Source organism: Poecilia reticulata, chromosome 20 (assembly GCF_904066995.2).
Source record: "Poecilia reticulata chromosome 20, P_reticulata-male-v2, whole genome shotgun sequence".
Lineage (NCBI taxonomy): Eukaryota > Metazoa > Chordata > Actinopteri > Cyprinodontiformes > Poeciliidae > Poecilia > Poecilia reticulata.
The window spans coordinates 7805399-7828231 of record NC_088849.1 but is presented as its reverse complement, the minus strand read 5'-3'; the positions used below and the strand labels follow the sequence as shown (position 1 = coordinate 7828231).

The 22833-nt window shown below is 40.9% G+C and overlaps 1 protein-coding gene across 2 annotated transcripts in view; it reads right to left on the bottom strand.

The window, feature by feature from the left end:
• Nucleotides 1-22833, bottom strand: part of arhgap29a (Rho GTPase activating protein 29a) — a 36158-nt gene that overhangs the window by 2173 nt on the left and 11152 nt on the right. The window contains exons 3-21 of one of the 2 annotated variants that reach the window (XM_008438338.3): nucleotides 16569-16712; nucleotides 13184-13280; nucleotides 11975-12047; nucleotides 11490-11550; nucleotides 10896-11042; nucleotides 9380-9444; nucleotides 9167-9277; nucleotides 8992-9072; nucleotides 7946-8140; nucleotides 7720-7857; nucleotides 7447-7637; nucleotides 5783-5952; nucleotides 4440-4568; nucleotides 2944-3042; nucleotides 2651-2814; nucleotides 1620-1808; nucleotides 1295-1432; nucleotides 957-1192; nucleotides 8-308 (exon numbers count right to left, since the gene is read on the bottom strand). In XM_008438338.3, coding sequence (XP_008436560.1) covers nucleotides 8-308; nucleotides 957-1192; nucleotides 1295-1432; nucleotides 1620-1808; nucleotides 2651-2814; nucleotides 2944-3042; nucleotides 4440-4568; nucleotides 5783-5952; nucleotides 7447-7637; nucleotides 7720-7857; nucleotides 7946-8140; nucleotides 8992-9072; nucleotides 9167-9277; nucleotides 9380-9444; nucleotides 10896-11042; nucleotides 11490-11550; nucleotides 11975-12047; nucleotides 13184-13280; nucleotides 16569-16712 — 2729 coding nt within the window. Of the gene's footprint in view, nucleotides 1-7; nucleotides 309-956; nucleotides 1193-1294; nucleotides 1433-1619; nucleotides 1809-2650; nucleotides 2815-2943; nucleotides 3043-4439; nucleotides 4569-5782; nucleotides 5953-7446; nucleotides 7638-7719; nucleotides 7858-7945; nucleotides 8141-8991; nucleotides 9073-9166; nucleotides 9278-9379; nucleotides 9445-10895; nucleotides 11043-11489; nucleotides 11551-11974; nucleotides 12048-13183; nucleotides 13281-14203; nucleotides 14490-16568; nucleotides 16713-22833 lie in introns of those variants that run through there. The other variant, XM_008438339.3, reaches the window with a different exon arrangement.

Sequence of the window (22833 nt, the reverse complement as noted above, 5' to 3'; positions counted from 1 at the left end):
TTCTCACCTCCTTAATGTCTCCCAGTGACTTCGAGTGCCTGCTCAGCTGCTCCTTCTCCTGCTGGCTGAGGCGAGAATGAGAATCCGCCTCTGTGGGGGAGGTGCCACGCAGAGGGCTGAGTGGGGTGTCAAAGATCATCTGGTAGTGTCGGATGAGGAGCTCCACCATGAGTGCCTGGTATGGATAATCCACCAGAGAGGAAAGGGAGACGTCGGCGTCCGCCTGCCTCGGCTTGATCAGCGTTGGGCCGAAGATGATCCCGAGGTTGCTAGCCGTCATCTTGTTTTCCTCTGAACACTCAGTCACCCTTAAAAGGAAGCAAAGAAGATGAGAGTCTGAGGGTGGATTCAGACCTGTTTAATCCACTTCAATAAAACTCTAGTTCTTTTGTCTAGAAAGTCTGGTTCGTTTGGGGAGGTCTGAATATAATCGAACTCTGATAAGGATCAAAACGGCGAACTCTGGTCTCAATTTGGCTGAAGTGAATCTGCATGTGAAGGCCAAGTGGACCGGAGATCCCTTGGTGGGGCATTCTGGTTAAATGTAACCAAACCAAATGGTCAAGTTCATTGCTACTGGAAGAAATGACTTGTGGTCTTTTGCCATAGACAAAAGAGAAATCCTACATCAGCTAAAATTTGGCACCACTTCATTTTGGTTTGCATTTCGTGAAGAATGAAGTTACGCTCAGTGTCTTCTTCAGAGGTTTTCATTTTGTTTCCTTCAGTGGTTCTTGGCCCGGCGCCAGTACAGGCAAGCCAGGCAACAGGCTTTTCAAAGAGTTTGGTTTGTTTGAAGTAGTGCAGCGTGAAAACGAACTACACCAGATGAAAATGTAACAAATGCTGCAATTTTGGTCCCCAACCGAACAGATTCTTGCGAACTAAACACCCTCAGAAGCGGATCAATACCCATGTTAAAGTAATGTTTGGAGAACTTCCCCTTCCCTCTGTACCTGTGAAGATGCTCTATGAGGAACTGCAGCGTCTTGTAATGCGCTGGAGGCAGCTGTCTCAGCAGATCCTTGATTTTGAACAACACCCTGTTGAGCTCCACGCTGACCTGGGCCGCCGTAACAGCGCCAGCATTGAGCCGCTGGGCTTCGAGTTCTTCCACGGTGATGCGCTGGCTTTCCTTTGCCAAACCGATGAAGTCGTTGTAGTAACGGAACAAGATGAGCGGCTCTGGAAGCTGGAGAGCACAAAGCGCATAATAAGCACCAAACTTGATAAGAAAGTCCTGCTTTTTGGGTTTTTTTAATTAGGACTCAAACACTAACAGAAAGCAGCCTACCTGTCTCAGGTACAACTTGAGCACGTTGCTAATGTCGTGGGGGTAGAGCTCGGACAGCTCCACCAGGTCTTTGCCGTTCTCAAACGCCTGGCACAGCTTCTCCACCCGGGACTTGGCACCGTTCACGCGGTAGATCCCCTTCAGAGCACAAAAGAAAAAAAAAGCTTTCAGCACAGGAAACTGCGATGGCCTTTTCCGACTCACAAAGGAGAAACCGGGGCCACCGACTCTAAAAAGGCCACACAATCTGAAAACTGTTTGGTTAACTTTTAAATTGAGGCGTGTCACTGCTTTGTAGGCAGGCTTTACGGTGGAATAACAATACCTTGATGTTGAGTGCCCTGTTCTCGATTTCAGATGTGCATTTCCGGATGATGAAGGGAATGCCGTCGGGAGTGTTCTTGGCCGCTTGTGTGAAGTCGATGCCGAACAGGTGAAGCCTGCCCTGGAGCTTCTTATGGCCACACTGGATGGCCAGCGTTTCCAGGCACTTCTTGTGGCAGGTCAACGAACACTGCAAACACAACAACGGGCAATTTAAGCAAAACAGAATAGAGCAAAACAACTCAAAAGCAGACCACAGAGTTAAAAAAAAGAAGAAAAAAAACAGTAGGCCAAGCACATTTTAATACAAAGACACTAAAATCCCAAAAGAAACATTCTTCTAGTGAAAAGGGAATACAGAACAGGAAGTGCGTAAATCTGCAGACACAAATAGAACTCCGAAAAATATTTCCTGGGAACTTCAGATTAGGCCAAGACGTCCTTGCGACCAGCAGTATGGGACTCCCAACATGCTGCCACGGGAATACTTATGCCAGCTTCCTGCCAATATGTCAACCGGCATTACATAATCTTTTTCCAGTGACTCCTTTATTTGCCTTGCTCAGTGTATCTAATAAATATGGACAGAAACTTGATCTAAAGTCAACAGAAGAGGGAGGCTGCACAGGGATGATGGAGAGGACTCTTCAAAAGACAAACAAAGCCTCTTCAGTTTCCTCCTGTCTGATCCCCTCTTAGTTTGGTCTCCAAGGAGAGAATGTGACCATTTTCAACTTTTTTCCTTTTATTCCCTCTCATTCAAGCATTCAAGCGTTTTGATTAAGGGGGGTAGAAGTGGCGTTTTTCCTTTTTTTTTCCCCTTCAGTTTTTGTTTCAAATTTTTGCTCCCGTGGGTGATAAAGAAGCTGTTGTGTGACTTTGGCAGGCTTTTTCTTGACGTTTGAATGCAGTGAGCTGGAGTTACTAAAAAGGTCTGAACACTAAAGGTTTTGGCCTGGATCGGGTTTCTCGTTCTGTTCATTAAAGAAAAAAAAAAAAAGAATCAAATAAAGCGAGGAATGCGAGTTTTACCTCCTCACACTCGGCTCCGTGAAACACCACCAGGCTGTCGCATTCTCTGCATTTGGAGGGCGCGCGGAGCTTCCTTAGCTTGTGGGTCTGAGCTGCTTTGGACATCTGGGTGTTTCTGAACGGCCCCGGGGAGCTGGCCGTCTCCATCATCATCTCACTTAAACCTGCCAGTGAGAAGGGGAAAGTAAGCTTTTAACGTGATCGTAGAAAGGAACAAATTAGGGAAAAATCACAAAGCAAGGGTACAATAACTCCAAATGACCAGGAAGTAGAAAAGTTCTGGTTTCACTCACCGTTATCCAGCGGTGAGGGAGGCTCTCGATCGTCCAGGTCATCAGCAGACGACATGGTTCCCGTAGAGGGAGTTCTTGGCAACCTTCTCTTGAAATCCCCTGAACAACAAGCCAGAACACACACATCATCTTATCCGTTCCTGCTGCTCAGGGTGAAACATCCTATGGAAGAGCTGATGATTTAATGTAGCATGTGAAAAGGTGTCAGATTCCTAAACATGGCAGCTGATTGTTAGTGATTGCCATCCACAGCGGCTGATTAATGGTCACCTGTAGGATTGTTTTATTAACGCTGCTTGGCTTCTGCAGAACCTGATGAGGGGGTAATTGGGGATAAATTCGTACATTGTTCACACTTTCACTATGGTCAATGGGGCGGCACAAATCCTCAATCTGTAACCGGCGATTGTGCAAACGGTGGACTAACTTCCACCAATCAGGAGAGGTTATTTCTGCCCAAACGGTTTATTTTGATTTTAAATTACAAACAAAGGATGCAAAGAAAAAATAAATAAATAAAGGATCATGAATTTTTTTATTCATGTTTTCTGAGTAAAACCTTTCACTGCAACTACAGTTCAAGACTTTTAGGGTGTGTGTCCACCAGCTTTGGGCATCTAGAGATTGCACTGTGAAAGTAGACTTTCAAATGTTAAGGCAAATTCTCAACTGGATTTAGGTCTTGACTTTGACTAGGCCTCTTCATTGTTGATTCAGTTTCAGTTTACCTCCACATGCAGCATTTGGCATGCAGGTCAAAAACAATCCCAATCTGACCCAACTCCGCTTGTTGTGGTCTTTATGATACCGTTTGTTCACCCATGTTCTCCAACAATGTGCTGACATATTACACGCATCTATTAAGATTTTTTTGCTTATTTTTATAATTGAAGGATTTTTTGTTTATTTTGGAGATAAGCAAAATCAAAATTTGTTTCAAGAAACACTGAAAGTTATCATTTCTCAATTATTCCCTCCTTTGTGTTGCTCTGACACGTAAACCCCAACAAGGCACATTGACGTTTGTGATGTAAACGTGACACGAAGCACCAGTACACCTCAAGTACAGTGGCATAGCAACTTGGAAAATATAAACCCCATTCAACACAACGTTTTTATGTTGGTACGCACTGTATTAGAGTTGCATAACATTCACACTGTGTGGTTGCTAAGCCTCCTGGTTGTGAGAGAACATGCCAGTGATGTTGGGTGAACATCAAGATCACTCAAACAAATATGTCAGACGCCCTGGGGCAATTAAAAAACCCACTATATCTTCTTTTTCTAGCTGCCGTCTCAGCGCACCTTCACGTACTTTGGCAAACAACTTTCTATAAAGCCTTTCAAAATAATAATAAATAAATAAAAGTGATTTATTGCCTCAGTTGCTCAGTGTGACAGCAAGTGATTTAAATATAAAATCAGGGTGTAACATGCATGTTGTGAGTTCAAACAACACTGGGTGGGGAAGGAGTGAAGTGGTGCAAGTCTAATACCTGGACTTGCAGTGGGCGAGTCCATGGAGCGCGATTCGCTGCTCCCTCCGGCGCTTTCCGAGTCGCTGCACATCCCACCGCCCTGATTGGCTGAACCCCAGGGGCGGAAGGGACCCTGAATTCGAAGTGCTGTGAAAGAAAGGGGAATCCAAACATGAATAAAAAAAACATTTGCACCTGTCTACCTTCCTAAACGCTCTCCAATGCCAACATTTGCAACAAATGAAGTGGAATTTCTCAATATTTATAGTAAATGTTGGGAGTTCATTCATCACTGATACTCATATCTGTAAAGGTCATCCTGTACTTTCTGTCACTGAAAGAACAGCTCTGATTCAGAATGTCATCATAAGATGTATGAGGGTCATTTATTACATATAAGACTTTTTAAGACCTTTTAAAGACCATTATGGAAAACATTCAAGACCTATATTTATGACAAGGATGTACAAAAGAAAAGCAAAGAGCCAAAACAAAAATTTCAAGAGCCTCATATGCCATACGCATATGCTTCTCATATGCGTATGGCTCTCTAGCTGGCTGCTAATGGCTTGTTTTTTTGCTTGTTAGCTAGCAAGCAAGGATTAGCAGCCTGTTACTGATAGTCTCAACTGCCTTCAATCACAGAACTCATTGAGTGAAGATGTCAACGTGAGACAACGTAAACTTTTGACTGATAGAAAAACTCTGTCAGAGAAAGAAATGCATACAATCTGTGAGATTAAAGTCTCCATGACAAAATTTAATACCTGTGAGCAATAGCATTTTTAAATATCTTGTTAAACCGTATTGTAGGCTTTGCATTAGTTGCATTATGTATTAATATGTGGATACAATTAATACAATGAAGCGATCTTAGAATGTCAAGTAAGGTCTGCTGAAGAAAACAGTGAAGAGCCCAATTATCAAAGAGTCATATCAAAACAGAGTAAGCTGCTAACTGCTCCAGATTAAAAAACATGTAGTCCAATTTATATAAATATCACTCATTTTGCAAAAAACATATCTGAAATGTATACATTTGGGATATTTCAGGAATATTTGAAATGTTGTAAATTAGCTATATGGGAAAACACCTTTTACATAGAAATTGTCATAATTAATCTTTTTTATTATTGTGAAAGTAGATAGACTGAAAAGAAAATCACAAGCTTGTAATTTAAGCAGAATGGGTTTACATAGAAAATGAAACAAAGGAAAAACTCCTTCTTGCCAGTAGTATGGTAATTATTAAGGAAAGGTTTCGTACACAAAAAAATAAAAATCCTAAGTTCTGGCCCAAATTGCACAGTTTCCCTCCATTTGTTTTCCTAAAAATGTCTAACCCACTGAAGCGAACCTACCTTGTATGTCGGTGCCACCATTGGAGCGTCTCTCTGCGATCTTAGCGTGGTGGGTGTTGCTGTGACCGTCCACGTCTTCTCCACCCACCACGTCGGAGGTGACGGATGTCTGCGACAGGTTGCTGTGGGAGGAGTGGCTCCCACTTAGTGAGCGCTTGTTTGAAGGCAACCTGAAGACACAAAAAAACGGAAGCAAATGAGCCAAAACTCAGAACTAAGACGCTGAATTATAATTAAATTGATAGATACAGGCATCAAGCTGCTAATTATGCTAGTAAATTCCATCAGCAGTGACAGGATCCCTGACTAATCCTGATATCATAAGATCAGGACACCAAACACAAATAAACTACTGCATAATGATGACTAACTGACTCCTGCACATCAACAAACGATGCTCTCCATTGTTAACCAAAAGTGTCCTACAATACATCACTAAGTAGGTCAGCGCTCGCTCTATATTTAAGCTTTTGGGGAGCAGTGTTGTGGGTGAATGCGAGCGTGGGTGTGTGTATGCGCCAAAGTTTCATTTCCTCTCTCCCAAGCTGAACTCTTTTGATCAGAGGGATCAGAGTCGGTGGGGCTGGGAGAAAACTAAGTGAGAACAAAGCGCTCTCTTATTCCCATCCGTCTGGTATGTGCATGGGTGTGTGTGAGAGATCACAAACCTATGTCAACAATACCCTTTCTGATTTTTTTTTTGGGTAGTTTTTCCCCCTAAAAACACTTCAGAGAGACGACCAACGTCAATTACCCAAATTAGCGGGACAGCTAATCTTAGCAAAGTGGGAGCTGAAAATGACAGAAGTTGAGCTGAACTGACAGGAAGCTGCGCCAACCCCTGACCGCAATCGTTTCCACAGGAAGCAGCCCGCCGCCCCAATCGCGTTACGCTTTCCAAAACAATCTCCGTGAGGTCCAGCGTATATTTATCGCAGAGAGTGTGAAGACACGTCCAGTCAATGGGACCAAAATTACATCCCGAAATTCGTAAGACTCGCTTGTTTTTATCAAAAGAATTGTGAACATTGTGGGGAGACAATTAACTTCGATCCAGTAATGTCTGCAGCGTGGAGTGTAGCTGCTGGAGCCCTGTGAGGGAGTCTTTGAAGGATGAAATGATTAATCAGATAAATCGCGATGAATCAATTATTGAAATAATAAGTCAACTAATTTTGTAATCAATTAATCGGCAACTAGAGTGTAAAAGAAGGTAATTTCCTGTAATTATTTTACAAAAAATATGTAGATTTTTCATTTAAGATCAAATAAAGAACTTTGTCAACATGCTCTACAACAAATTCAAGTGGCATACTTTTTTCAAAAACAGCATCTTTTGTAATCCATTTATTAAACAGTTGTAGAAAGAGCTGGGCATGTTGATGCAGATGCATCCTATGCTACAAATGATCAAATATAGAAATCCTGTATGTTACTGCATGTATGCAATAAAATGTTTATATTCTTATTTTAAAAACTGACTGAATTATTTATTTATTTTCATCTCTTAATGTATTTCTATTATTGTACAAAAAAAGGTTTGAATAAATAAAAAAAAGTCAGCAAAATGTACCAATTTTTTTATCCGATTAATTGATAACTAAAACAACACTGCGCAGCAGCCCTGTTGGGAGCCGTAATCTGTCTGATTACATGCATCTCACCAGGCGTTGTGGGTGACAGGCGAATCCAGCGAGTGCGACTCCAGGCGGGGCCCGTTGGTCGGCAGGCTCCGGGCAAACTCGATGTAACGCTGGCCCGGCTCGTACTGCTTGGCGTTCTCGCACAGGCTCTGGTGGTTGACGGGTAAAGACACAACCTGGGCCTGCTGCAGCTGGAACCAGTTGACGGTCACCTGCAACGGTGAAATCGTGCGCTGCTTGGTCTCTCCGTTTCCATCTACGCCTCATGTGTGAAGGTTACAGACGTGAACTTACGGCCTTGAGGGTGAGGTCACACTGGGAGACCATTTCTCTGATCTGAGTGATGATCTCACTCTTGGTGTTGGCCAGGTCCACTCTCTTCACGCTCACGTCGATTTGACAAGTTTTGCAGTGCTCCCTGGCCTCCTCGGCCTGAAAAAGTGAGGATCCAAAACAACTTAAACATGGGGGATACTCGGAAGGAAGAAAATAAATCAAAAAACTGGAGGATGCGCTCTACCTTCTGCAGGGCCTCCTCCTCCAGCCTGCGCCTCTTTTCCAGCTGCTTGGCTGCAGCTGTGCCTGCTCCTCCTCCTCCTCCTCCTGCAGACTGCTCCTCCTCCAGGCGGCTGGTGCTCACCTTGGCCTTCTCGTACTCTTCCTGCCGCTGGGCCTGCAGCAGCCGGGCTTTCCTCAGAGCGCTGTCTGCCTCTTGCTGGAGACAAAAATAGAAAAGAAAAAAGGTAATTAACGGGCAGAAACATCTCTGAGAAATTACTACAAAAAACATCCGAGATGCAAATCTTTCAGTGTCTACCGGTCTGATTTTTAATTCAGAAATTAGTTTTTTTACTTAATGGTTTACTGTTTAAAATGATTTGACTGACAAGAGGAAAAGACTACAAAGGAATAGAAAGGTTTAATTTAAAAACTGAATCCCATCAGTTCATATTTAGACAAAATTGGGGTTTGTGTGTCAAATTCGGTAACTTTAATTACCAGCATTAGGTTAGCTTAGCTGCTTGGGTTGTTCTTAAATATAAAAAAATATATACAAAAAAAACTATTGAAAATGTATGAGGTGGGCGACTGGCAAAGATGCATTTTAAAAGTCAATTTGTTTTTAGCAATTTGAAATTCTTCAGAATTCGCAGCATGAGGAATTGTGATTCTCTAGAATCGATTTTAATAAACAAGCACTCATTTTACATCTGATGATTTTTGTTTGACCACTGTTTGACTATTTTGCAGTAGTAAATAAAAAATATTTACAGTTTAATGTATTTGGACTCATTTATAGATTTATTTATGGATTAAGATGTGCATGCTTATTATTACTTTATTTTACATTTAGTTATATTTAAATTACTTACAATGTCACACTTATGTGTATATATTTTATAAATTGTACATCGCTTAAGGTCATATTTGTATTGACTAGTATTTAGTATTTAACAGTTTGGATGGAGTAGCTCGTCAACAAATAAGTAATTTCCCCTTAAGGATCACTAAAGTACGTTCTTTTCTATTCTAAATTAACTTTGCTAAGCAGAATTGACCACTCACCATTTTCTTTTGCTCTCTCTGCCACTGCTCTTTGACCTCTCTCCGTAGTTTGTCCAGCTCATTCTTTCTACCCAGGAGAGGCTGAAACACAGACACACCGTCTTTAAGATCTTTTATTTCAATCCTACAAAAAAAATAAAATAAATCTGAAGCCACAGTTGGTTTCATGGATTACCTGAACAAACTTGTTGCTTTGGAGTATTGCTGCGGTTTGAAGTACCAGCTGGCTGTATTCAATATCGTTTTTGAAAGCGGCCATGTACGTTTCACGGAACGGCATGAACTCCTTAGAGGTGGGAGGATAAAAAATTCCTAAACGTCAGCACTTGTGATTAGTCTGATACAGAAATGAGCTGCGGCATTTTCTTTTTTTTCTCCTTTTCCTCACCTGCTGACTCGCGAGAGTCTTGGCAGTTTCGGCCATCTTGGCGTAACTTTTGGCACACTCGACATCTGCAAGTAAAAGGAGAACATTTCCAGTTTGTTTCTGAACGCCGCTTTTGTTATTTTGCTGATCGATGGTACTTTACGGTCTGTCCTGTACAGTGCGAATGTGAGCTTTGTGCGTTCAGCTGAAAGCATTCATTAACTTGTCAAACAAACAAAAGATCTCACACTACAAACTCAAACCCTGAGCTTAGGTAATATCATTAAACAAACCTGCAGTAAAGCCCCTCATTCAGAATCTCTTTAAATCTTTTTGTTTGGACATAAAACCAGTAATAAAGCTGAGCAAACAGTGGTGACTATAGCAAAATCTTGGAACTGGAGTTCATTTAGCACTAAAGGAAAAAACGAACGAAAACACAACAATGCTGGGAATATAATTAAGCAAACACTGAACCAACGATGAAGCTTTATCTGACAGATTTTGGATTTAATTTAAAAGTGAAGTTTATTTGCGCATTTCAGCAACAAGACAGTTTAAAGTGCTTCATACCATAAAAACATTATACAGTAACAAATTATGAACAAGTAGTAAACATCACATATGTCAAATATCATCTTCAAAACCGTCAGGCAGTTATTATAATTCCTTTGATTTTTGGTTCTGGTTCAGAGCAGACCAGAAGACCTGAGAGGTCTGGAAGGTTGATACAACAGCAGCAGATCTTTTACATACCGGGTTGCTAAGCCGTTCAGTTATTAATAAACTAGCAAAAGTGTTTTAGTCTATTCTCTGAGCTACAGGGAGCCAGTGTAGGGACTTTAGAAACTTTACAAAAGAGCATTAGTCATTCAGTCCTTGAAATGTTTTTCAGATGATAGAAGCCCGACATTGTTACCGTTTTTATGTGGCTCTGAAGGTTCAGGTCCGAGTCCATTGCTACACCCAGATTCCAGGCCTGATTACTAGTTTCTAGCTGTAATAAATTAAGCTGTGCGTTGACTCTAGATCGTTCCTCTTTGGGTTCAAAAGTTATATCTTCAGTTCGGTTTCTGTTTAGCTGGAGAATGTTGTGACACATCCTTGAAATCAGAGGAAATTAGTTTGATCTGAGCATCTGTTCAGTGCATGGACGGGTTCAGGATCACCTGGTGACATCATAATGTAGAGCTGGGCATCATCTGCGTAGCTATGAAGTAAAAACATCAAACTTTGACTCCCATTCCTGCAGTAACGACTTCAACAAAGAGAAGGTTTGCCTTCAGTGCTTACAGATGGTGTGTGGTAAGAAAATAATATGATTTCCGAGTTCGTAACCAGCTAATCACTAGTCAGGATGAGTCACTGCCCAATTTCTTTCACCAGCTGATTTCGGTCTCAAAGTAAAAGACCAACACTTTAAGGAAAATCTCTTTAGTCTTTGCAAGAAACTGCTCTCAATGCTTTCCTGTTGAACAGTCTTGTTCACCAAAGCCTTTAGAAGCACAATTACAAATATACAAGTGGTCCAACTCACCCGCGCTGATCCTCTTCTCCACCCATGCCAGGAGTTCCTTGGTGTACTTGGACCACGCCTTGGCGTAGAGCAGCACAGACTCCACTCCGCTGTCCTGCCGCTGCAGCGTCTTGTCCACCTCTTCAAGCCGAACCGGTGGAGACGGCCCTGTGATTGCGAAGGAAATCCAACGAAAAGCTTTGTAAGAGGTGGGCTCCGCCATGACCGATGTAGGCTCTACGAACCGGAACCTGCTGGATGTGTCACGTGCACGATCACAACGCCATATCCAGGAAGAGCTCAGTCTGACCTTGACTACTAGCAATATGGGCTAATACCGTCAAGGCTAACCAACACTGACAGCAGAAGTATTATGTCAGTAAGGTGATTGTTTATTACCTACTTAATCCTTCAGACAAAGCAGGCAGTGTAAAAAAAAAAAAATAGCTCCAGAAAATAAGAACCAGCTCCACCTAAATACTGATTTACACATCATTTACGTGCAAGTTTTTTGTTTTTTTCTTGCCTCTCAATGTGAGAAGATTAGTTTTCATCCAGACTCTTTCACACAGTGGGCGCAGAGAGTACAGTAGCTGTGTGTTCAATCCGTCTTACCTGGCGGATCATCTTTCTCAGGACCGGATCCTCCAGATTCCACAGAGAGGTTCTCAGAGGACTGAAAAACACACAAAATGGTTTTATAAAAAAATTAAAAATAACAATAATACAAAGAAGGGAGGAAAGGAAGTGCTTCCTCCTTGAAAAACAGAATGCTCCAGTAAAATGCATGGCACAGTCCTTATCAGAGAGATGACTTCCTCCTTAGACCACTTTTACAGTAAAACATCCAGGAGGAAAACAACAACAATTTATCACCGGGGGAGGATGTTTAAGGCGACTGCGTCAGCCGACGAGGGCTTGGTTCACCTTTGAACTCTGAACTCTGCTGGCTAATCCTTCATATTCGGTTTCAGTAAGCTACATCCTGCTGTGAAAACTCCGCTCAGAATTAACTGACATGAGCCATTTGTTTTTATTTTAGGTGCATTAATAGAAGGCGGCAACTTCTAACACAAGGCCACCTGTCCTACTTTCCTTACCCTGCTTCTCTTAGTCAGGGGGAGCCCCAACACTGATCCATTCTCTACATCTCCCATAAGGAAGTCAGACACTCTGGAAGAGGAAACAGAAAAATAAAAGCAAAGATTAGGCAAGGAAACGGACAAGAATTATATAAAAAAAATAAAATAAGTGCATTTGTCATCTATCAATAAAGCTTACGTTCCTTTTGTTTCTAAAAGAAAAGACAGAAACTCCCAAAACTATGTTTAAAATGCAAAGTGATGTGATTATTTCTTCTATGTTAAAACAACTCAAAACTGACCTGCAGATTCTGATTAGGAATGATTCAGGTTTTTTCACCAAGGACAACAACACATAAGAAAGACAAAAAAATGTGTCGGGTTTCTCGACTAGAGTAATGGTTTGGAATCCAACGTAAAATAACAAAAATACAAAATTAGTCAATTTTAAACACCATCAAATGTTCAGTGACTGGAAATTCTTGCCAATGGACTGGCGAATCTCTAATTTAAATTAGAAATGAACCGATCCACTTTTTTTCCACTTCCGATACCAATAGCCAAGGCTTAGTCTTGGCCGATACCAGTCAAATATAGAAAAATGGTGTTGAATTGAGTACTTTTTTTTTTTTTTTAACAACACAGCCATAAATGAATTGAATTACAAATGTATTTTATAACTCTGCACCAGTACAGCACACTTAAATACACCAACCTCTTCACAAGCGTGGTCAAACATGTAAAAACAACTTTAATTTGTTCAGCCAGTGCATTTAAGAGTATAGCGGCTAATGTAAAAATTAATAATAAAGAAATTGAAAGTGACAAAAACAATAGGTCGACTTTCTTGGTTAAACATGTAAAAAATAAACTGCAACAAACCTTCTTTCAAATGGTTCAGAAAGAGCTATTAGGAATTCTAAATATAAATTAAATAAAGCATGACATTGCTCCGAGTACAAATCATAGAATTGGACTGAATAGAGCTAGAAGTTTTTTATATCAGGACAGATACAGATATTCATATCAGATCTACTTTAAATTACTCGTAATCACTGCAGGTATGAGTTGAAGCAATTTGACAGGCTAACAAGACAAGCGCAAAAGTGCCAAAACTGGATAAATAAGTGGTAAAAAGACAAAATGATCTGAATCTATTTAAAAAGCAATCACCTTGTTACAATAACTGTATCCACAATGGTTGCCCAACACAGACATCTTACTTACACATTGCCAAAGGTGAACGCCAAAGTGTCGATAGCGGTGTAGATCTCCCCAAAAAGCTTCTGCTTGTTCTCCTCGTTCACCTCATTGAAGTTCACTCCTGGTAACATATAATAAAGAGAGACCGAGTCAGGTTTTGGCAGGATACTGAACTGATGAATGCTGTGTGCCTCCTTTGTTCAGAGGCATCAGCTCCATGGTATGATTCATCGTCATCCTGTTGGTGATGTCAAACATGTCGCTAATGAAACGTTCTGGAGTCACGATGTACTCCTCAAGAACCTGAAGTTCCTGGCAATCTGTTTACATGCTGAGATTTGAAAAATCCGAAAATCACCCAGTGCCCTCCCCTCTAGAAGCGTCCAAAAACAACTTTGGCAGTCTGTAGAGATAAGCAGGAGACTGCAAGTGTGTATATTTTGCTGTAATCTGGCCAAGCAGTAGTTTCCTGCTGCGAGTCTAAACACGGTGATGACTGAGGACAGAATGAAGGTGGGGGAGGGAAAGCGGCGTAAATACGGCTGTAATCAGTCTTCACAATAAACTTCCTGTTCTGACTTAGAAGAAAGAAAATAACCCCCCCAAAAAAAGACGGTCAAAAAGCAGAGAAAACCTTTCGACCGTGATGTCATGGAGCGCGCGCTCTCTGCTGCCTCCGTCGTTTCCTCGGTCCTTCCCTACCACTGGAACAATGAAGATTTCTAGAGTTCAAAGGCCGAGAACGGAGAAACCTTTGTGGAAATCCAACCTTATTGTCGATGAACAGAGACATTCTTATTTGTTATTTTTATTTTTCTGGTTTGCTTGTTTTATTGGAATTTAAAACGAGGGGAAAATACCTTCAATAGATTTGTCATCTATTGGAGAGGCCAACAAAAATGGTTAACGATTTCCTTCATGTCTGATCAAACTAATGTAGCACACCCTGTAAAGATTTCCAAATGAGACGAAGCATTCTCCGTTGTATGTCCCAATTCTTAGTAGAAACCTCTTAAATTAAATGTAAAACAAAACACGACCCACCTTAACAGGATTTTCCAGGCCTCGTTCTAACCGTAATAAGCCTCATTGATTCCAGCAACAAGTCCTATATGTAAACGCTTCAGAACCACCTTAAAAATCCCACATTTCCAAATCTTTTAAGTAACGTGAAGATGACAACAAAAACAGATCCATTGAGGAAAAAAAAAAGAAAAAGATGGTATTGTCTTTGAGTAGGCCACAGGTGACGGTCCAGGCAACAATGACTTGAACAGGTTCTGTTGTCCTTGGGAAGCTTCTTGGCAATCCTGGAGCAGCTACTGTGGCCACCTCCAATGAAAAGGACACAACTCCTGTGTCGCTGAATGTCCTCCTCTCCTGTCCCACCCCTAACCTCCTCCTCCCCCCCACTCAACAGGACATCCTGAGGCTTGCTGGAATACAATGCCACTACTTGCTCAGGCCCCAACCAAAGGTCCAAATGTGGAAGTTACATCATCTGGGAAAAATGGTATTGTTTGCATGGAAAACGCACAACACCGTCGAAGCAACTCGTCAGCAGCAAAGACCTGTCCAACATTCGACGACCGGAGACCGCTTCGGGGTCCTGCAGAACTTAATACCAAGCCGAGGTAGAGCGGTAAACGATTTCATTCCAAGAATCATGGGAGGAATTCTGTACTTCATCTTATGTTGAGTCAAAATTACTTTCTTAGAAAGTTAAAATTGAATAAAATGTGATACAACTTCATCATATCTTTCTTCCACCCCCCATCTTTCCTAATTTTCTTCAAACTGAAAAGTTTTGAGATTTGGCTCTAAAATTTATTTATATGTGGACAGTTAGTAGCACATCGTTACTAAGAGGACAGCAGGGTGGGGCTTGGAGGGTCAGGAAGTGAGCAATTCTGACCACCTAGTGGCAGAAGATCCCCAGAATTAGTCATTAAAACCTTTAATGTTTACATTGCATGCAGATTATTGTGGAAACTTGTTTAGGAGTTTGTTCTGGTGTGTTGTTAATCAGTCTTAACAACAAGGACATTTGGAATATTTTTTTCCACAACAGCTAAATTATGCACTTCCTGCTTTCCAGTTTCAACTCTCCGTACTCTCCAGATTTTTAAAATACTTATCTGTTTTGGTTTTATTGCCCAAAATTAGGCTGCATTCAAAGATAAAGAGCAGGAAATGACATGTTTATAACCTCCACCCCATCACCCACTCAAAAGTTTTATAGTCTTAATCAGATCCTTCAATTGTGCTTTAGTAAAGCATAGCAAAATCAATCATTATTTTGGGCTGAAGTTCCACATTTATCTTGGAAAATCTTTTTAAACTTTGCTAACTATTCCAAAAAAGGTTGCATTAATTTTAGATTTTTGTAATAATATATGTTGTCTTAGTGAACACAGTTTTGGGAAGTTATTGAGTTGTTGGTGAAGTTAGCTTAGGCTATCATGAGGCTATCAAGGTGAGAACAATTAGCTCCATATTCTGTTGTAGCCATGTTTCAGACTCTTATTTTGAAGCGAAAAAGGAAGCAGTTCTCAAGTTGGTCTCTTATTATAATAGTTGCCTAATGTTAGTTGACCTGATCAAACTGATACATAAGGACTGAATTCTCTTTGAGGAGGCTACAGGAGATATTTACCACTTTTTGGATTTTTTTATTAAACTCGGTTGAAATTTAGTTACTGTTAATGTTTGCATCTGCTTTGGGCCTTCCTTTGAGGACTGCACTTTACTCTTTATGTGTTCAAAATCAAAAGTACTTTGACTAAACGTAGAGTGAATTGTTTTATAGTAAAACCTGGATTCTTTAAAACTTAGAAAATCTTTTCCATTTGAGTATTTTAATGTTTTTAGAAGTAGGAGCACCGTGGAGTTATCGGTGTAGACACAGGGTTTAATCAAACCTGGACTAGACCGTATTCTATTAAACCTTTATTCCATTTGTGAATACAAAAATAGTTGGTTTGCCATAAATATTGCTGAAATTTCATCTCATATCATCTATATATTTTTGTCACCTGAATGCATCACATGTTTTATGTCAAATTCAAGTTAAATGTAAAGCTCACCCGACTAGATCTAAAGGCTATGGAAAAGAAAACATATTAGCTTAACTACATCTCCAAGCCTCCTGTAAGGAGCTGATTGTTTTTGAAAACAATTTACGGACCCTCTAAGAAGCTTTGTTATTCTTCTTGCAGGACATAGAAAATGCATGTTCAGCAGAGTAGGCTGTCATGAGAGAAGGGAGGATCAGATATGGCAGAGACGGAAAACAGACCAGAGGAAGAGTGGAGGAGTGGCTGGCATGTTTCACAGGAAACCTGACAGCTCCGCTGTGTGTGTTTACACTTTTTTTTTTGTAGGCAGAGCTGGCAAAAGCTCAGCATACCTTTGACTGTGGCGATCACTGTTCCAGCTTTGCTCAGGATGTCCACAGAGTTGAGGCTCTGGTGCTTCTTGATGATGGCCTTTAGGACTCGCAGAAGCTCGCCGAGTCGCTCGTGGACCGCCTGATGGAGGGAATCCTGATGCTCTGGAAGTCAGAATGGAAGGCCCAATTAGTTCTACCTAACACTGCTTTACTTCAGGAAGTCAGCTGTTACCACTGAGGGTGTTTTTACAACAACAACCATCCCCGGTTAAACAATTATTAGTAATGCACCGATCCGATATTATTATCCATATTAGAACAGATATTGAAAACAGATCTACATCAAGTATCCGTAACAATGTGCCCGATCCATAAGAGCGACTCTATTCAGTCCAACTCTATATGCTTTGTGCTCTGACCGACAAAATGTTTTATTATTTATTTTACGTTAGATTTGAATTCTGAATCGCACTTTCTGAACCATTTGAAACAAGGTTTGTTGCAGATTATTTATACATGTTTTGACCAAGGCAGCCAACCTATTGCTTTTGTCAGTTTCAGTTTCTTTATTATTTACTTTTACATTGGCTGTTATGCTTGTACTTGCATTGACTGAACAAGTTAAAGTTGTATTGTTTTTACACGTTTGACCGATTTCGTGATGCTATTGGTGTATTTCAGCGTGCTGTGCTGGTGCAAAGGACATTTATGTTTGTGTTTCTGTATCGGCCAATATTAAATCTTAGATAACTGTATCAGAAGTGAATGAAGTGGATCGGTGCATCCCTAACTTTTATACCAATAAAAACCTAAAATATTGTTGTTGTACTCAACCAAATTTAATCAGCTGCTACTAAACAAAATCTGGTGAACATAACTCAACTTGGACACCTTTGACCCGCCCAAAATATCAGTATTACTAATCATTTTTACCATAGTGAGGTCACCATCATGTATGTAGGATTTCCAAGGGTTATAAATAATGTTTCTCACTGTGATTTAAATGTCAAGGTCAGAAATAAAATCAAAGTTGTATTCCGTAAAATATCAGAAAAATCAATAGGATTCAATCAACTATGGTCACATTGGTGATAACATCAGACACCAGCATCATCTATGCAGTGAAACCATCCAAGCTAACTGCTAAATGTGTGGTATTTCTATAATTACAGGCTATACACTCAGTTAATTATACAAACAATGGCATTTCAGGCATCCAGGTGTACACATTTCACTAGGAGTGAGTCAACACACACATTCACAAAAGGACAAAATGCACTTTGTTATCAAGTAACCTTGAAACTCTGCTATTGGCAGGCTTTAGGGCTCATAAAAGGGAACATGTCAATGAGTGAGACGTCAGAAGACGACAAAGTTTTACGACTTGCTAGAATTACAGGTTGGTGAAGCCTTCGCTCACGTGAGGACGACAAAACGGTTAAAAGCTGCGACGCCTCTATCCGTTCCCTCATCTAACAAACCAAATGCTAACATAATTGTCACTGTGGCCCAGAAGCTCTGCAGTAACTAGACTGTAAACATGTTGAACACACAGGCAGACGGACACGTTGTTGTCATCTGATGCTTTAAACACAACGCACACTATAATTATCTACGTCAGGTGTTTAAACGGCTGGTTGCCTCTTAGTCACACCTCACTGGAAACGCATGCAGACTGTTTACAGGCAGTAAAAAAAGAAGAAGAAAAAAAGCCACATTTTGTGCTGACGATCAGCCCCGGATTAACCGTCATGGAAAGAGGGATCAGAAAGACTTTAGCCATCTCCCGGTTTTGCCTTTTATTCGTGAGCCCTCTTTCCCCCCCTACAGAGTGAGACAAACGCTGCTGCCAGACGACCAAAAGCTGCTTGGCTCTTTGGGGCCGCCGTGACAATGCTGGTTGCTGATGGGTCTGATAAGTTCACGCCAACCAACAGACAGGTAATGTGTGACGGCCAAAACTCACCCACTGTAGTAAACATTCATGGTTGCTTCAGAGGAGAGACGGCACAGTACAATCACAGCTGGGCTTTCCTAAATGGATAACGTTCTTCTAATAGACATTATACCACATACTATCTTTGTTTCTACTGTACTATTGGTATTAGGCCTGGGTGATTGGGTATTATTGGAATAAATAGAATCAATATGAAACAAATTTGGTCTGAATTCCTAACCGCAGGCGTTTTTTTAAATACACCAATAACAGTGATAGCAAAGACAGGTTAAAGGATCTCTTTGGTGAAAAGTTTGGAAGCACAATAGCAATATAGTATGGTTAATTTATGAACACATAGGGCAGGGGTCCCCAAACTTTTTCCTGTGAGGGCCACATAACCTTTCTCTTCTCTGGTGGGGGGCTGGAGTTTGTAACAAAAAATAGGAGTGCCTAAATGTTAAAATATATTGTTTTCCAGAAAGCACAATCAAATAACCCTCTCTAGGTTCTTCACAGAACAAGTCAGGAAATAAATAACACTATTAATGGAATAAATAATAACCAAATAACCCTCTCTGGGTTCTTCACAGAAAAAATCCTGGAAGGATTATAGTCCATATTTTCCAAACTATGAGCCGCACCAGACTATAAGCCACAACCCCAAAGTTCAGTTTAGTTTTTTGTTTTTTTTTACCAGTAAATATACACATAAAAGTCGCAGATATCTCTGCCGCTCCAGGTTTTCCACAACGATGCAGCAGCAGAGGGGGGCGGACACCCAAAATTTGAGTCATAACAGGTCAATTGAATATCACATTTATTATGGTTGAAAAAGAAAAAGTTGCCAAAATTAGATTTAAAAGAACTGATTACGGTAGTTTCTGAAGGTAACGGTAACAGTAAAAGTGCTGATCCTTCGTGTTGCTACTAGCATGTGCTAAATCAGTGGTCCCCAACCTTTTTATTACCGCGGACCGGTCAAGACTTGGAAATTTTGTTGCGGCCCGGGAGAAGGGGAGGGGGAATGAACAGTCAGATAAGGTTTCTGCATGTTGGTGTTCCCACTAAATACTGAATATGCTTTATTTGGGTTGTGTTGGCCCTTTTATCGCAACCTGTGGGATTTTCCCTGACTGGGAACGAGAATACAACCAGTTTAATGTGACGGGGAATCCTAAATGTAAGAACAGAGGGGAATCCTCTGTTCTTCAAAGACCAACTATTAGTATAAAAGTTAGCAACTTCTTGCCAACATAACTTAGTCCAAACCAGCTGTACACCATGATGCTTTCAAACGCCTCTCCACAGGACCTGTAAAATCCCATCTTCCACCATAGCAACCGTGCTCATTTATCTTCATCATTTGCCAAGTACAGACCCAACCAGTACAGAGAACCTGGTGTGTTTTTCATCATACCAGCCTTTTGTGCTTTTGTCTTAGAGCTACATGAGGTAGGAAACATGCCAGTGTGCTTTTCGTATAACTATGCATCAACATAAGATGACTTATTTTGACATAATCAATGCACATACATCATTTTCACTGGACTCTTTTACCATAGAAACAGGGAACACGTATAAAATTTAGTTTGGAAAACATAAGTCAGAGCCACAATGATTTTGATAAAGGGCAAAGTTTACCACAAGCACCTCTAACTTGTGCCAAAATGTTCTATTCCTTATAGTCCCGTTTTTTTGTGGATACATTCCAAATCTTTGTAAAGTTTTGACTTTATATGAACACACACTGAGTTTTCTGGCACCGTTTTAGTTTCTGAGCAGTTGGTTGGAGCACACAAAGCTAAAAATTGTCCAGTTTTTCAGCGCATATCTATAACAAAGCCATAGGCTGAATCGTCTGTCCGGCAAACTAAAAGTCCTGAAAGCATAAAGGTTCAGAAAGCAACAGATTTATTAAATGCAAACTTAAAGCATAACTTCCTCAAAAAGACAGAGGGTCTTCATTTGCCAATCTCCAAGTGCTCCACTCATCAATGGTGGCCTGGGTTGCCTGTTTTTTTTTTTTTTTTTAAATCCTAAAAGGGAGCTAATTAGCAAGACATTATAGCTGCATCCACCAGCCCAGCAGGACACAGGATAATGTAAAGAGACTGATTACTTAACCCTTTCACAGCCACTCTGGGTGAAACACAAAGAGAGAACGGCTCGTTCCCAGCGGGGAGGAACTGTTAAATGGAAATCTTAAAAGATGGATTTGTTTTAGAGGAAGTACTGTGATTCTTCACAAGGAGGAGAAATTAAGAAAACGAAAGAAATGTATATCAAGGGCTCCTACACACACAAGGCAACATACTGCTAAGGTGATGTTCAGTTTTTTTGTTGTTTCCACAGGGAAATCTTCGGTTCTGCAGTGTCCAAGGCTGTCTGTTGTCCTAGAGCCAACAGTGAGCCTTGCTGCCTCATGGGCATGCCACATTTATGGACCAATAAATCACAACAGCTTTTCCTGCTCCTTGAGAAAAGAAGCTTTAGAGTTTGTTTGTTTTTTTGGCTTTTTTTTGCTCCAAATTGAGTAGTCTCTAGAAGAAAAAAAAAGTGCGAAAGGAGTCATTTGTGGGAGTATCGGAATTTGACCGAAGACTAGAAATTTGTGTGGTTTTTTGGGCTTGCGCTATCCCTTGGGATTTGTCCCAAATTTACCCCTGCGCACCCACCCCTCACATCCCAGCTTCATCTGCCGGCTAGGAGAGAAGGAGAGCCATTCCTTGGCATAATGAAGCCCTGGTGAATGAAGGCTACATGGGGATCAGACTCGGATCGTGATGAGAAGGAGGCCGCAGATCAGGAGCGGGGCTCTGAGCCTGCCAGCAGCGCATTGCCAGGTTTTTACTTCATTAGCGTCATGGAAACCCAGCATTCCAGCCTCTTGTTTGGGAGCTGGGGCAGGAGTTGCGGGAGCAAAGGGTCGAGGTGGGGTGGTGTGTGTGTGTGTGGGGGGAGAATCCATAATGAAAACATTGTCAGATCGCTCACAATCGAGATGACATCTCGGTACTAAAACACTGAGCAGATGCTTCAGCGGCCCGGCTTTCCAAAAATAATGACAGCCCGTTTCATGTCATCCTTACCCCGAAATTTAAAGGAGTCACATATCAAACGGCCATTATTACAAGATATGACAATAAAGGCTACATACAAAAAAAAGATTTAAAACTTTAATGTAACTACAGGGAAAATGGGATTTTATGTGGGTGGTGTCAAAAATAAATTTGACTTAAATTTATTTATCTGCAATTGATCAACAATGCAAACGGTTGGTTACTTAAAATGAACATTTAGTGACTACTGGATGCCAGAATTATGGAAAAACAATATTCTGAATGCTCATCATGGATGAATTTGTAACATTGGTCCTTCCTGAAGAGAACATTGTATCACAAGGTAAAGTCTTCACAAAAACCAGTGATCTGAAATTATCTTAAAAAAAAAAAATCTGATCACTGCACCTCTAAAAAGGTGTAACAAAAGAAAAGCAGATTACAAAGCAGCAAAATAATAATAAAAACCGTGTAAAGCATTAGTGTGCGAACAAGAAAGGGGTCAAAGTACAGGCAACTGTCAGAGTCTGATGTTTATTTCCAAAGTGTCCATAGTTCATAGTTGGATTGACTTTTTTTTTTTTTTTTTACAGTTTTATCTGAAGCCTGAATGCACTGATGTCATCCAGAAGGCATGAAAAGAAACATTTCAGTTCTTCACAAGTCAAGGTAATAAAAAGCGATGATTAACATTGTTACAGCCGTCTTAAAAGGAAGGGATTCTTATTATTAAAGTACTACAAATGCATTGAGTTTATAATTTAACTGTTTGGTGTTCTTGGGTGGGCAGTGTAACATATTCCAGCACTTCTGTTGAGCAAAAAAGCATCACAATTCAAACATAGAAACAGCTGAGTTAGGGTGATGTACACCATATGTTACTAATCTCCTTTTGGATACTTTCTATCAGTGACTCAGTTCTTGGTCATCTCGAGCTTTCCATTTGGGCCTCGACTCAGAGCGACTGGGCGGCATTCCTCCCCTTGCAACTCTTGCAATGAATTACTGTAGGACTGACGTGAAATACATCCTTCAAACCCAAATCTTCTTGTGACCTCCCCGAACAGATCCCCACCTGGACCGGGTCCAATCACGTAGGAGAAGAAACGGGACACAGAACAGGAAAGCATTGACCGCCATCGTTTAAAAGCTTCATTTGTCCCAATCGATTTGACTACAGCTGGACATTCCTCGTACTCCTCCGACAAGTACCCTTATCCTTCATTCCCCTTAAAGGACAGTCATCGAAGGCACAACAAACGGGCTCCCTTCAGACTTTTCAGCT